The 16,133-nt window shown below is 30.6% G+C and overlaps 2 protein-coding genes across 2 annotated transcripts; one reads left to right on the top strand and one right to left on the bottom strand.

The window, feature by feature from the left end:
* On the top strand, positions 1 to 1,187 carry LOC145186126 (uncharacterized). Its single transcript, XM_080062213.2, has 2 exons — positions 1 to 236; positions 592 to 1,187. Exons 1-2 carry the CDS (start codon positions 52 to 54, stop codon positions 1,025 to 1,027), a joined length of 621 nt encoding a protein of 206 aa, XP_079918339.2. The 5' UTR covers positions 1 to 51; the 3' UTR covers positions 1,028 to 1,187.
* A 1,056-nt stretch (positions 1,188 to 2,243) lies between these two features.
* On the bottom strand, positions 2,244 to 16,085 carry LOC145186115 (uncharacterized). Its single transcript, XM_080062196.2, has 6 exons — positions 15,909 to 16,085; positions 15,029 to 15,253; positions 14,839 to 14,955; positions 7,836 to 10,010; positions 3,638 to 3,925; positions 2,244 to 3,487 (listed from the first exon to the last, which is right to left on the bottom strand). The coding sequence occupies exons 1-6, from the start codon at positions 15,970 to 15,972 to the stop codon at positions 2,952 to 2,954; spliced, it is 3,405 nt and encodes a 1,134-aa protein (XP_079918322.2). The 5' UTR covers positions 15,973 to 16,085; the 3' UTR covers positions 2,244 to 2,951.
* Between the last annotated feature and the right edge of the window lie 48 nt (positions 16,086 to 16,133).

Genomic DNA, 16,133 nt, shown 5'->3' with positions numbered 1-16,133 from the left:
GCAATCTCAATCTTAACTTAGTGCAGACCAGCAACTTACAGGTCTTGAAAAATGTTAAGCGCATTAGCTCTTCTCTTTCTACTAGTTAAAATTGTTGGTTCGTCTGAAATGTATGGAGGAGTTGGAATAGGGCTGATTTCGCGCCCAGCACTATGTGAACGAACTACAAAAGATGGAGATTTGTTAAGGGTGCGATTCAATGGTACTTTAGGCGATGGAACTCCATTTGATACTAAGTAAGTTGCATACTAAAATAAATGTTAAAGAAGAAAAAAAGTTAAAACTATGTTAATAGAATTGTTGTTCCAAGTATAACTACTAACCTCGCCTAGTCACCCCACTGGTCCTATTTCATACACGTTGAAATATGTGTTTATATATGTAAAAAGGAGTTACTCTACATGTTCAAAGCTCATTTCTTTTAAATTGATAATAAACGATTATGGGGTAAATATGACTCAATAAAATATTTTTCTATCTTTTAGTTGTAAACGAAGATCTTTTCTCTTTAAAAATCTGATTGCAAAAGCTTTTTTATTGTTATCAGATCACTTGTTTTTTTTATTTTTATCATTATTATTTCTTAAATAGGTATATGGAAAAACCATTTGAGTTTGTCCTTGGCGAAGATCAGATGATTTCAGGATGGGAAGCTGGTTTACGTGATATGTGCAAAGGCGAGATTAGGTTTCTGACCATTCCTCCAAAGTATGCATATGGAGGAAATGGACTAGGAAATATGCCATCACGAGTTTATTTACACTTTTATGTAGAACTATTATCATTCCATGCGGTTCCAAACGCTCCGCGTGTTGAAAACGCTTTCAAGATGATTGATAAAAATAAAGATGGTGTTTTAACGAACGACGAAGTTTTTAACTATTTACAGCTCTCTGGTGTAAGAGATGAACCTGGTCCATATGGATTACGTCAAATGTTACGAGAAATTTTTGAAGAAGAAGATCGTGACAAAAATGGATATATTACTCATAATGAGTTCAGCGGCAAAAAACGTGATGAATTGTAATAGTTAGTTAGTTAGATTTTTTCAATATTCAATGCTTTGCAAAACCTATTGCCGTATATACTCGTGTATAACTTGCACTTCTTTTTAAAATTAAGCATTTTACTGTTAATCAATTTTTAATCCAATGATTTTCATGTTTGACCACGCATGGTCGAGTAAAGTTTTTTTTTTACTTATTGCCTCTTGTGCCCAAGCCCTCAGCCCGAACTTTTGAAGATTTTTTTTTTAAAAAGTATATTTGGTTCCTACATTTGATAAACATGTGGTTACCATGGTATATAACTTATGGTGTTTTGTGTAATCTCTAATGTTCTAAAAAATATTATGAATTTATTGATTGTAATCCTCAGCCACTGTGCCTGTAGCCATCATCAAACTTGTAATATGCCAGTGATTTCCGAACTTTATACTATTAACATTAACTATAAAGTTGCCATATTCGTATGATGGCGGTTGTACTCGCTATTCTGAGTAACTTGCTCGAATCCTTGGCTAAAGAAGACTGTTTGCAATATAAGTTGCAAAAAAACTTTTTAAAAAGTTGAAACTTGTACAAACAAGTGCTATAAAATTGCTAAGCTTTATTTAGTTTGAATGAAAGAAAAAGTAAGGTACCTTTTCTTTAAAATATCATTTCCACTATCTCCAACATCAACGTCAACAATAACGTCAACAGCTTCATTTCTCATATCGTAACATTATTTTTCTGTTAAGTAATTTATTAGACCCTTATCATAACCATCATAACCCTTATTAAGGGGTTTTTGAAATTAGTATTTTTTATGACGATGACCACGATTAAGGTAATGATGATGATAATGATAATGGTGATAATGATGATGATGATGATGATGATGATGATGATGATGATGATGATGATGATGATGATGATGATGATGTGATGATAATTTTTCTCTTACCAAAAATAAAGCGGATGCTATATCATCATCATCATCATCATCGTCATCATCATCATCATCATCATCATCATCATCATCATCATCATCATCATCATCATCATCATCATCATCATCATCATCATCATCATCATCATCATCATCATCATCATCATCATCATCATCATCATCACATCATCATCATCACCATCATCATCACCATCATGAGCAGCAGCAGCAGCATCTTAATTAACTTAACGTATATTTAACAAGTTTATTACACATTAGTAAAGTTTTATTAGTTGATAAATTTACAAATATTTTTGACATACAAAATACAAATTATTCTTTCGCTTAGATTTATATAATTACATTAATATTTAATATAAATTGAGTTTTCTTTAACAAGGCATAAAATACACAAAACAAAAAAATGTGAAAAAAAAGTCTTTTATAAAACAGTTTTAAAGATTTGATAATTTAAATCTTTTAAATCTAATAAATCTTATAAATTTTATAAGCTATATTATGAAAAGAAAGCATTTAGTAAGTAATAAATATGAATGCGTTTAAATATTATTACATCTCCGTTATATGCCACTCAAGTTGGAAGAAAGAATAAAAGAATGTAAAGAGAAAAAGAATTTAAAGGACTATTAGTCGAAGAGTTTTTTATGCAAACTTTTCTTAATCTCAGTTTTTTAAACTGAAGTTGAATTTGAAGCATCTACAACAAAGATTTTTTTTAGATGCTGCATATTTGTTGTTGGTGCTACAAATTTAAAGCTGTTTTTTCTTTTTTAAAGTATGGCTGAATTTTAATCCTCCGCCTTTACACGTTTCCACTTTTAATTTTTATTCGCTGATCATAAAGTATTTTCTGTTCAATTTTTAGCATTTCTGAGTGGATGAAAGCATTCAAATATAAGATATTTATTGCAGTTGGGTTCTAAGTTTATGTTTTCTATGCTAGACTAAACTTGGTAATGTTTTTGTGCAAGAGTACAGTGTTTACAAATCGTAGTTTCTTATTTTGGATGCGAATAAACCGTGTGCATGTCAGGAATTTGCCAATCCTCTAGCTGTTGGACCATATGCGGTATGGCAAGGACGATATTTCCATTTATTTCCATAGGTTCAATATTTGGCTTTTGATCCTCGTCTATTATTCTTCTATCTTCCTTAAGATCCCTGATCCCAGGAAGGAATGAGATGCGCTTCAATTTTCTTAAAATTTTATTTTGAATTCCTTTTAATTTGTGAGAACTTTTCTTCCCTTGTAAGTATTTAGGAAAATGTGCAGGAAAATAATCTGGTGATTGTCCTGGAAAATTTGCTGGAAATGTTCCAGATAAATGTTCAGGAAAATGTTTGGAAAAATGTTTAGGGAACTTTTTCTTATGCTTGTGTCTTAGGCGACTTGATTGAACGCGAGATGATTTTTTTTTACGTTTAAAATGCACTGAAATTCCCATTTTACTAAAGGGTGGAAATTTTGACCACTTTATCATAGGAGTTTTAAATTCGATTCTTGAATGCTGATTTGCTAACGAGCCAAGATCTCCTAATAAAAATTTTGTTTAAGATAAAACAAACTTTAGTTTGAGATATTTAAAAAATTTTTTACACAGCAAAGTTTAATATTTTCGCATTCTAGAAAAAAAAATATTTTTAGAAAAATTTATGCAAAAAGAAATTTGAACAATATAACTACCGTGATCTTCTCCGTGATAAACTCGATGGACCAGATTAAGGTTGTTATGAAAGTCCTCATTTTTTCCAATAAAAGTTCGGGGGTTATTTTTTAATCTTTCCCGATGTTTGAGATTTTCAATACTTACATGCTGCCGCTTCGCCACATCTGTGATACGGCTTTTGTTATGGCCCTTTAGAACAGGTTGCATGGCAAACGGAGATCCGTAAGGAAATCCTTTTTCTTTGAAACCATCGGTTTTTATATTTTCAAAGCTTAACTTCTCAAATTGGTTGTCACGATTATTTGCTGAAACCAAAATTTTTAATATTTGGAAAAAATAAAAAGAAATTGAATCTTATTTGTATATACTCAGCGACGGAGCTAGCAATAAAAGCCAAAGGAAGTGACAGAGGATATCAACGCCCCAATTGTTGTAACTGTAGCATAAAGATTCCTTAGCTGATAAACATACAAATTCCATTTCGATACTTTTCGTTTCTATGTCCTTAACTAAACCTTTTTTATTTCTGATTAAATAATTGCAAAAATCAAAAAAGTATAACCACTTAAATACAGAAAAAATATAAATATTTAGAAACAATTAAAAAATATAATATACGTATAACAATTAATTGTACAATCATTTTAGTTGCATTTCTAATATTTTACATGGTAGCTCCATTCTATGGAAAGGTACACGGAGTGTACACGAGCCCCAGTTAAAAACACTTCGGCTCCACAAAAAAAGAAAAAGCTAACTCTGTGAATTACCCTTTATATAAAATACTCAATAAATTATTTAACAACCTGATCTTGATCTGAAAAATGCATTTTTTATAAAAAAAGTTTTGTGATTTAGATGGTAATACAAAATATCTACTAGGTAACTTTTTTATTTGGTATAAGCCCATTTTTTAGTAGTTGTGAGCAAGGGAGCAACGGGCCCTTTGCGTATCTGCTAGCTCCTTCACTGTATATAGTATTTTGACTTAAGTCGTGTTAAAAAGCAAAGTAACTTGCTTACACTCGAGTATCATAAAACAGTACAGCATATAATATAATATAGCATATAATATAATATAGCATATAATATAGCATATATATAAAATATCATTAAAAAAATAGAACAGCATACATTTGAATACGCAGACGTTAAGCGGTTAAAGTTCAACGCCTTAGTAAATAGAAACCAAAAATAGTACGAGTTTAAAAAAGTTTCGTATTTAAGCAAACCAAAAAAATAGAAACACCAACTTTTGTGAACAAAAATATTTAAGTCCTGCATTTCAATGCTAAAAATTCTTAATTTCACTAATCCAATCATTTTGCTCAATTTGCTCATCAAAACGGAGAAGAAATGAAACCAAATATGCTTAAGTTAGAGGTAAAATAGTTTCATTTACAATTTTAGTTTTAAACTATTATATTTAAATTTAAAAAAAAAAAAAAAAATCTAGGTTGTCTACAAGTCAACCTAGATTTTTTTTTTTTGCTTGAAAAAGAAAAAAGAATTTAAATGAATATTAGATAACTTAAACAATCTTTTGGCGACCAATCAGATTTTGGCTTGACACAATTTTATTATTTATTGGCGAAAAGTTCTACACAATCATGCGACATTCTTACCAGCTCAAATGTAATCCACGCTTTTAATCCCAAATGTAAAGTATGACTTTGAAGCCATTGTTTTCCAGAAATGGCGATGATGCTATAGTCTATGAGAGAGTTTGCCTCATCTTGAACGAACCTGCCTTAGAGTTATCCTAGATTTCCCATAGCTACTTTTGATTTTCAGCCCAAATTTGATACCTTTGATAGGATAATTTTCACCAAAAAACGCGCTTAACACATCTTTTAAATTCAGCTCAAGGAGTATCCAATTTCTTGCTTTTGAAGCATTCCCATCGTTTTTAAACGATGCAAATGATTTTAAAGCAAGGAAATTGATCGCTGAAGTAACTTCTGATGTTTTAATCAATTTGTAAGGAATTTTCTCATTTCCTTTTCTTCATCCACAAGCTTTCTCGAGGTTCCTGAAGAATGTTTGGTTTTCACGTCAAATTGTCATCTTAAAGGCGTATAACTCATTACAAATCATTTTTGAGACGAATAAATCAGACTTTACAAGATCTGAAGTCAAAATTGTGGCGAAATATTTCGTCTTAAGAAGAAGCAAGAACAAAAAATGAAAACTTATTGGGAAGATACCTAGATATTGTACCGCCAAACCTATTGAAAATACTTTGCGTATGTATTTGTAGCAATTATGAAGCATGCTGAAATTAAGCTATTTACAACAATTATTAAAAAAGGCCAGAAACTTTTTTAAACCTCAAAAATATGTTTGTATATTGCACATATATCAATATGTATAAAGATTGCACATATATCATTGTGTGTGCATATTACGCATAATCGATATTAAAATTAGCGAAAAAAAATTTCAAATCGCTCTTTTAAATAGAATCAAGTTAATTGAGTATTATTATATTTACATGTATATATACAGCTGTTGCTATTAAGTAAAGCATCAGAGAAAATTTTTTTAAAAATCAAAATTTGAAATGCAATTTTTCAAGTTAGACATAATATTTGATTTTTCTAAAAAAAATATGAAACTGATAATAACCTCTGAAGCTGATAATGACCTTTTAATTAAAACATGCTTTCAATTCTACACATAGCTTAAGTAATGTAACTAATTATAGAATGCAAACAAAAATTCTCATTTTTGACAAAGCGTTAAAACTAATAAAGTTAAGCATCAAATAAAATGATCAATAATGATAAAAGCAAATCAACTGCAAGTTGCAAAAAAGTTCACTCGAATCGAGAATCAGAGCAGTAACTACGTCTGAGTTAAACTACTAGAGAGATAGGTAAAGCTATTGATGTTCATCATGTGTGGTTCGTTGTTTAAAACGTTATAAAGAGACAGGGTCAGTTTGCGAGCAAAAGAAAACTGGTAGACCAAAGAAGATTTCAAGTTGTGCAATTCGAAATTTAATCTAAAAAATGAATAAAAATGGACAAGCACCATCAAGTAGCAAGTATTTTAGTCAAAGAAACTCCTCCTATGATCTGCTTCCAATGTGTGCTAAGAATTTTTTAAAAGCAAATAAGAAGAAAGAATCAAAATAAGTAACTAGTAAAACTTCATTTTCTTCGAGTACATTCTAATAACTGGCAACTCAAAAAAGCAACTTAGAACTCAATTACAATTTGTTAAAGGCAAAAATCAAAAGTTTTAAAATTGGTGGCAAAACGTGTTACTTTGTGATGAGAATGTTGAAGTTGATCATCATAAGGGTCGAGTTATGCTTAAAAATTAGTGAAAAATGTAACGAAGATTGTATGCTATAACGAATCAAGCAATGCAGTGGTTCGATTAATATTTAGGCATGTATTCATAAAGGTGTCGGTTTTTTTACTTGTTTGATGATAGATTGAATGCTGAAAGATAAGTCGAAGTTCTTGGTGATTATCTTCATCCATCCTTACATATTTTCGGTAAACTAAATAAAGGCGTGGTTTTTCAGCAAGATAACGCCCCATATCATTGAGCAATAACCAAGATTTCTTTAAACAAAAGGAAATTATCGCAATGGGTTGACGTGTAAACAATTCAGATCTAAACTGCATTGTGATCTTGTTGGACCAACAGTTTGCTTAACAGCAATTATTCAACAAAATAAGTAATCAAGTTTAGTAATCAAGTTAAAACTGCAACTTATCATCTCAACAATGTTTCTCAAAATTTTTTTTTATAACTTGATGGTCAAATTGCATGAATGAATATATTAGAAGAAAATGAAGTTTTACTAGTTACTTATATTTGATTTTTCTTCTAATTTTCTTTTGATTCTGAAGTTGATATTTAAATTTGAAATTTTGCTTTACTTTCTTTTTTTCTTCTGAAGTAATTTCTAAATAAAGTAAATCTTTTTAAAGTATTTCTAAATTTTTTTCGGTTTTTAAAAATATCAAGTCAAAAAATATTTGAATTATTTAAAATGAAAGATAAATAAAAAAAATTCTCTGATTCTTAATTTGATAGCAAGCTTTGTATTTATATATGTATATAAAATTAATAGTTTTTCCTAATTTTTCTCTATAAACAGCAGGCCAATTGTAATAATTTTAATATTTTGACATACATTAAAAGTTTTAACTCCATGAAAAAAATCTTAAAAATACATTTACAATATTTACTTACTACGATGTTTTTTCCTTCTGCGATGCCTTCTGCGGTGTTTTCTGCGAGATTTTCTTCCTTTTCTATGTTTTTCTAAACCATGTCGCTTTGATGTGGCGCACATTGGTTTGTTATGCATGCTCTTCATCTTTTCAAGCATACATGTATACATTCGAGGCTTAGAAAACTTTCCGCTTTCACTGTATTTAGCGTGGCCATACTCACCTTGCCATGCAATATCGTCCCAATTAACATCTTCGTTTTCAGCCGGATCAGGATCCTCTTTATTTTTCAGTTTGTTTTTTCTTTTCTCATCATCATCTTCATCGTCATCATTGTCATCATTGTCTTCATCAGCGTTGTCATCATCATCATCACCATCATCGTCATCATCTTCATCGTTGTCATTGTCATCATTATTGTCATTATCAGAATCATTTTTTTCTTTGTCATTTTCATTCTCATCGTCTTCTTTGTAACTTTTATGGTTAGTATCTCCCCGACCATAACCTTCTCTGCTACTTTCTTTTTTATTTTCACCTTCTCTTTCATTATAATTATATCCTTTTCTCCCATGATAATCATCATCCTGGTTATCTGGAAGTTTAGAATATGGGGCTGCCTCAGATGGGTGATTCGAAGGATTATACTTTTCAACAATAACATCACCTACACGTTCTCCAACGTATTTATCGTTTTCTTCAGGGGGCTGTTTTCCATATTTATCATAATACTGCTGGTCAAAAAAACGCGCATCTTTTATTTCTGAAAAATCATCGTTTGGTTTATTGAACTGGTTTTTGTTGGGGTGATCTTCAAAGTGTGATGTATATTCATTTTTTCCATCATTAGTTGTACGTAATTCAATATGTCTATAAGGTTCTGAGTTCTGTTCTTGGTCGTGAAAAGCTGCCGGCTTTTGAAAATCGTCTTGGTTATTATTGCTAAATCTTCGCTCTTCAAATGGACTCGGTAATTTTTCTCGATTTTCTGGCTCATAGTTATCTTCGTGGTTGAAATACGGCAAATGGTTTGGACTGTTCCTATTATTCATTTCTTGATCAAATTTTTTTTCTGAAGGGTGGCGATTTTCTGGAGTTTCTTCACTGTCTTCCATTTGATTTGCTTTAAATTCTTCAAATCGTGGCTTAAACTCTTCGTTCGTTACATAGGGTTCGTTTCTATAAGGCAGCTTTTTATAATGATTACTATCGTGGACGTTCGGTTCATCGTGATTATCTGTTTGCACGTGATGATCTTCATCGTTAGGGTAGCTTTCATGATGACCTTTAACAAGACTGTTGTCATGAAATCTTTCTTCGTGCTCTTTCTCTTCGTGCTCTTTCTCTTCGTGATCATTCTCTTCTTGCTCATTCTCTTCGTGATCATTTTCTTCGTGTTCATTCTCTTCATGCTGATTGTATTTAGATTCATTACTATCTCCGAGATGATCATCCTTTGTGTAACCACCGTTGTTGTCCTGCCTCTTGTTTTGAGATTGAAAGTGGTGTTTATGAAAGTCATGTGGCCCATTTTTTATGTCGCGTGATTCTATTTGTTCTACGTCTGACGCAAAGGGTTTCGGATATGGTGTATGCCTAAAAGTCTTTGTTCGAGATAATGATTCGTCTCGTTTACTAGAAATTGTTTCATTGGAAAAGCTTGTTTTAAAATCAAAAGGACTCATAAACTCTTCATTTCTCGGATTAATTTTTACTATTGGGTCTGCTGTATCCGGAGATGGTGGCACATTAAGATTGGGATTAACATCTTGAAGAGCTGACTTTATTGCTATAAGCTTGTTTGGGTTGACTGGATCTTCAGCCAGTTGTAGAGTTGTATCGCTCAGACTTGATATAGGAAATATTTCTACTTTCGGCTGTGGGTATAATGACTGATCGCGTTTGGAGACTTCTTTATTGTTTTTTAGATAGCTATGTAAAGATGATTTCATCAAAAAGCTATGAGAGTTTTTTTTGATACTTTTTTCTTTTTTCTTTATTTTCTTTAATGTTTTCTTCCTATTCTTTCGTTGTTTCCCTTTAAAGTGGTTTTGGTGTAATGGAAACGAAGAGTTATCTGGAGTTTTTTTTGGTGGTGTTAATTTTACATTACTGTTCAATTTAAAAACATGTGAATATGTCTGAAAATCTCTGCTGTCAGCAAGATAATGAGATGTTGAGCGTGAAAATCTCGCTAAAATGATAAACCAACATTTGTCAAAAAAAACAAACAAACAACAAAAAACAAAAGAAACTTCGTTGGTCCGATGATATGAGAAGATTCTTGACAACTCAATAGCTTACCAATTTTAAAAATATTTCTTAAGTAAAAAGCGTAAATTAACAATTGTTCATTCATTTATTAAGTTCTAAATATTTTTTTAAAAACACATCGTTGTAAGATTTGTTTCGCGAGGTTAGAATTATTTTGTTCTATCTCCAAGTTTAAACGTTGGGAGAAAGTTTTTGATTTTCTTCTTTAAGTAAAAATTATTAAAAATTTTAGCCTTAATTTTTAAAGAAATAATAACTTATTCTTTAAATAATTTATGTTTAAACAAATTATTTGAGAAAAACTTGTAAAATAGAGCGCATTTTAGAAGTAATCATTACTTACTAAAATTATTGCTCCCAACTTTTAAAATAGGAGATAGAACAAAATAATTCTAACCTCGCGATTTGTATAAGTACTATAAAATTACTATGACACTCAATTCACCAATGCGATGCAAAAAAAAAAAAGTGTGGTGCGACAACTATTCAGAACAGAATATTCTTTTGCCTCTTCTATTATAAAAAGTTAGATCAGAAAGAAAAAAAGCGGGAAGAAGTTTGAAAAGTATTCTCAACGAAAAAAAATGCTGAAACAGTTTCCATCTGTCTTGACGCTTGGTCATCGTTTCATCATGGGTATTTGGGGGTGATGACACCTTTCATTCCAGACAACTGGGAGCAGATCAAGTTCTGCCTGCCATGTTCTAAGTTTGATCAAACCTTTTTCAAAGACTTGAGGATATTGCGAAAGAGTGGGAGCTAAAAGACAAGGTCATAGAATGCTTAAGAGACGATTCCGCAAATATAAAAGCAGTTTTCAAAGAACCACAGTGTTTTTACAAATCTGCTGGGTGTCTGAATCATTTACTTCAACTTGAGATAAAAAAAAAATTTTAGAAATATGTTGAAATCTTTTTAATCATGCTTTTTCAAACTCCTTGTTTTCTGCACTCTACAAACAATAAGAGATTCAAATTGTCAATTTTGACAGGCTCGGGCGCAAAAATGCTGTCCTAACATTCTGGAATTCAACTTAGTACACGCTTGAAAGAACTCTGTACTCAAAATCTGCAATTTCTATCACGCTGCTCAACTTTCCTTCCACAGGCATTGAATTCACGATACTGAATAAGAACCTGTGTGAAAAGCTGGTAAACAACTTAGCAATTTCTAAAGAAGCCGCTAAATTACACTCTGGAAAATATGCATCAGTGCGTGTTTTCTAATTGTGACATCCATCATCATGAAGTCACTTGACATTCCTTTAGATGACGAAGAAATAATGGGCTCGAAAAATGCTTTGAAGAAAACGAGACACGTTTTTTTGCCTTAAAGACCATTGACCATTTTGCAATAGCAACACTTCTTAATCCCAGATTCAAACTGCACTTCTTTAGATCTCAAGAAACCTTTCAGTCTGATAAAAAACAAGTTTTTTAGGAATTAGTTCGTATTTGAGACAATATGAAACTATCTCTGTGATGGAAACTACTTCTGTTGAGAACACTGGGTTTTTTTCAAAGATTCAAAATACAATTGCACAGTCACAAAGTGCAACGTCCAAAAATCCAACTTTCGAAATGGCAAAAGAAGTTTTAATGAGTAACTAGAAAGCCCAACATCTTCTTGCTGTTTAAAGTTTTGGAAATAATATGAAAAGAAAACATTTTTTAAAAAAAAAGTTTGGTTTGGCAAAATTAGCGAAGAGATTCCTTGCGAAGTTCCTAGCGAAGAGACACCACCGCTAACATCTACAGATGAAAGGTTGTCAACTGCTGAAGACTTTTAAATGAAAGAAACAAACATGGAAGAAATTTTGTTATGCGGAAAAAATATTTCAAATATTAACTTCAAGTATTAAAATGTCTATTTTAATTTTGCTTTAACTTTGTGATCATAAAAGATTCAGGGAATTTTAACATTCCTTTTCAAGTTTGTTGACCAGTTTCAGTGTCGGTTTTGATTAAATTTCGGTTATGGTTTCTGTTACGGTTTTACTGACCCGAAATTTCGGTACTTTCGGTTTCGGCTCAAATTTCGGTTTCGGTTGCTCACTATGCTAATGTAATATGCAAATAGGACGTGCAAAAGAAAAATACCATCGGAAATGGTTCATCCAACCATCGTTCTACAAGCCAATATTCGCTTTAGTGTCACTCTGTTTAAGATATTTGGTAACTATAAACAAAATCTTGCCACTGCATTTTGATTTTAGATTCTCATTCTTAAGATCTTGAAAAAAGTGCTCCAACTTGATTTTTTTTATTTGTTTAATCACGAGTTCTATTGAAAAATTAGGAGATTCCACTTGATTCCATGGTAATTTTAACATTTTCCGATTGATTGGCAAATGTTAAAATTACCATGGAATCTAGTGGAATCTCCTAGTTTTTCAATAGAACTCGTGATTAAACAAATAAAAAAACGAACGCAGAAAAATGTCAGTTGCCCGAACTTGCCCCAATTCAATATCCCACCTTTTAAAAAAAGTCAAATGTAAAGTTTCTAATTAACTTTCACATACTTTTGACACTATATAACTCAAAGACCAACATTCAAAAACTCAGGCTCAAACAAAATATGCTAATTTTCAAACCTCAAAAACCAAAAATTGCATGATTTGATGGCCTACTGCCTGAGCTAAAGGTTTAATAATAACGAATAATAGCTGATTGCTTGAATTCATCACGAAAAGAATATATTTGGTTCCTATCATTCAAAACTAAGGAACTAATTATGATAATTTACTTGAGGGTCTTCTACTTGAGTTTAGTAGATTGGAAGATCTAGGCCAGGTTTTCGGTGTGATATGTTTATATTCATACGTAAAATTGTTAGTTAAAATCTATTTAAATCAAATTAAATCGGTTTCAATCAAAAAGCAGCTTTGAGCAATGTTTTAAAAACAAAATAACATAAGATTTGCAAGATATCGCAATTTTTTTTTTGAAGTCCTGTAAATTTGTATGTTTAAATGTAAAAATTATGATGAATTAGAGTTGTTTTAAAAAACTTTTTTCAGAAACTTTTACTTTAATCGTTATACATCGAAAAAAATTGGAAAACCAAAGTCCGATGTCAATATTTAAATGTAAATTTAAATCTAAATTGCTGAAATACTTAAGAACCTTCTCAAGATTTCTGGAAAATGAACGAACCTGGTTGGATAAAGAACGAACCTGGTTGGTTAAAGAACGAACCTGGTTGGATAAAGAAGTAACAGTTGTCAGAAAAGACGTTGTAGCAGGTCCAGGTAGAAAGAACAAGGACTGGGAAGATCTAAGTGAGAGAAACAGAAGATATAAGGAAGTAATAAAACAACTGAATTCAAACCAATTCAAAAACTAGTTTACTCACTTGAAGACAGAAAAACACAGAACGTTGAACTATTGATTATCACATGTTTATATTTAATAAACATAATTTTTGCCATTTTTTCACCTTTCTGACTCACTGTGCAAAAGTAAATAAACTTATTGGAGGTTACAACTTAAGGGTAAGAACTGTATGGCTGCTTTTTGTTCTCGATGGCCCAGAAGTCATTTTAAACTACGATAATAATAAAAGGAATTTATTTTTTTTTTTAATTTAGTGATTTTTTAACTGTCGAACACAATCTATCATATCATGTCACGGCTGACAGAATTTTGAGTAAATGTATGTAAACGTATATAACTGTATGTAAATGTATATAACTGTATGTAAACGTATATAAATGCATGTAAATGTATATAAATTTACATAAATGTACGTAAATATACGTAAAGGTACGTAAATGTACGTAAATGTACGTAAATGTACGTAAATGTGTGTAAATGTATGTATAGAAGAATATTTATCAATACTTTAAAAAATTCGTAAGAAAAAACAGCAAAATGCGACCTACGAAATTCGAGCTTTGATTTTTTTAAGTAAATCAATCATAATGCCGAGCTAATTTTGTTGATTGTGATTGTGACTTAGTAATTTTTATTTCAATGAATTGTCAAAGATATAAGCAACAAAAAGAGAATTTAACACATCTTTTGGAAGAAAAGTAAAATAATATTTTAAAATAACTGCCTAAAATTTCGTCATTTTTCATGTATGTATGTATGTATGTATGTATGTATGTATGTATGTATGTATGTATGTATGTATGTATGTATGTATGTATGTATGTATGTATGTATGTATGTATGTATGTATGTATGTATGTATGTATGTATGTATGTATGTATGTATGTATGTATGTATGTATGTATGTATGTATGTATGTATGTATGTATGTATGTATGTATGTATGTATGTATGTATGTATGTATGTATGTATGTATGTATGTATGTATGTATGTATGTATGTATGTATGTATGTATGTATGTATGTATGTATGTATGTATGTATGTATGTATGTATGTATGTATGTATGTATGTATGTATGTATGTATGTATGTATGTATGTATGTATGTATGTATGTATGTATGTATGTATGTATGTATGTATGTATGTATGTATGTATGTATGTATGTATGTATGTATGTATGTATGTATGTATGTATGTATGTATGTATGTATGTATGTATGTATGTATGTATGTATGTATGTATGTATGTATGTATGTATGTATGTATGTATGTATGTATGTATGTATGTATGTATGTATGTATGTATGTATGTATGTATGTATGTATGTATGCATGATTTTTTAAACAATGTTACTAATATTTTAACATTTTTAAAAGTCATTTTAAAAACTCATTTAGAAACCTTTTTTGCTCTTCCTTTTTTTGCTTTCATCTGTACGTTGTTTTTGAAAACGCGGCTTTATTTTTTTTTTCAAGTTATAATTAGAACCTTTTAGTACCATGTTTTCTATCAATCTTCCTAAATACAAAATATTTTGATTAATTTATGGTGTTGCAAATATTTACATCAATTGTAAGTTTACGCATCATACCGTTCTTCTCCATGATGCGATCCACCTTTTCGCTCATCCTACTGATCTCCTCGCCAACAGTTGCGACGTTTTGTTTTGCATAAGAGCTGTCAATTTTTTTGCCCATTTTATCTATATCATCTTCCATTCTGTTATTAACAACTTCAATGGAGTTTGCCACTTTGTCGATTTCTTCGCCTTTCTCTTCGATTTGATGAACAAATTCATCATCTTTACCAATCAGATCTATGTAAAGGGCAATCATTTTCTATAAGGATTTTAAAACTTAGACAAAACCATTATAAAAGTATTTTAAAAAATCAAATTAAGAAAGAAACTTATCAAAAAATGTTTTAATTTTTTTTTTGATTGAAAATTTTTTATAGAACTTCTTAGAAATGATAAAAACTGAAAAATGACATTGGTTGGTGTAATGAAAAGTGATAAATTGATAATGAATTATACAGGTGATATTGATGAACTTCCGAGCCAAAAACACTGGAACGTTTTATTCTTGTTCTATTTGTCAAAATAAAAGTTCTCCCAACATTCAGAGAAGATGCTGAGCAGTGAATCATCGAATAATCTTTCCACAGAGACAACCCTATCAGAATATCTTTTTACTTTAGCAGTCATCAAGCTGACAGTTGCTATCAATGCATTATTTACAGCCAAAGATTAAATACAATCCCCTTTAGTAATAATTACCAATTATCAGCAACAATAACCATTGCAGCAAAAAAATATTTTGCAACTAGTTTTTAGCGCCTCCGATCAAAAGAAATCAAATGAAATTAATCTATTACTAAAACTTTGAAAGTTGAAGTTTAACGTAAAATTTGACTGTCTTTTTATCGCTTTAAGTCTGGATGTCAATTAAAATAGGTTAAAGAAATAGTACCAGAAAACGAAAAGCATCGTGTCAACATCAATACCAAATGTATCCACCATGTTATAAAATGCATTATAGCATAAATAGGTAAAAATAATGCACTTCATGTTTGACTCATTATGATTTTTTTTAAAAGAAACCAATTTTTCTTTTTTTTGTTGGATTTTTAATTCGTGCATTAAATGTAACGTAAACAAGCTGGTGCTCAACTCACTTTCTGTAAACAAAACTCTC

Source organism: Hydra viridissima, unplaced genomic scaffold, assembly GCF_058129835.1.
Source record: "Hydra viridissima isolate aposymbiotic clone 2 unplaced genomic scaffold, HvirCarnegie_v1 scaffold_9, whole genome shotgun sequence".
NCBI lineage: Eukaryota > Metazoa > Cnidaria > Hydrozoa > Anthoathecata > Hydridae > Hydra > Hydra viridissima.
The sequence above is the reverse complement of the archived record's forward strand: the minus strand, read 5'-3'. Positions and strand labels throughout refer to the sequence as shown.

Excerpts from the sequence above, each read along its gene's own strand:
- LOC145186115 (XM_080062196.2), bottom strand. The coding sequence starts at position 15,972 with ATGCATTTTATAACATGGTGGATACATTTGGTATTGATGTTGACACGA. Across the intron at positions 14,956-15,028 it reads TCGCATCATGGAGAAGAACG|GAAGATTGATAGAAAACATG; the intron begins GTATGATGCGTA and ends TTTTGTATTTAG. Across the intron at positions 3,926-7,835 it reads CAGAAGGAAAAAACATCGTA|CAAATAATCGTGACAACCAA; the intron begins GTAAGTAAATAT and ends TTTTGGTTTCAG.
- LOC145186126 (XM_080062213.2), top strand. The coding sequence starts at position 52 with ATGTTAAGCGCATTAGCTCTTCTCTTTCTACTAGTTAAAATTGTTGGT. Across the intron at positions 237-591 it reads GGAACTCCATTTGATACTAA|GTATATGGAAAAACCATTTG; the intron begins GTAAGTTGCATA and ends TTTCTTAAATAG.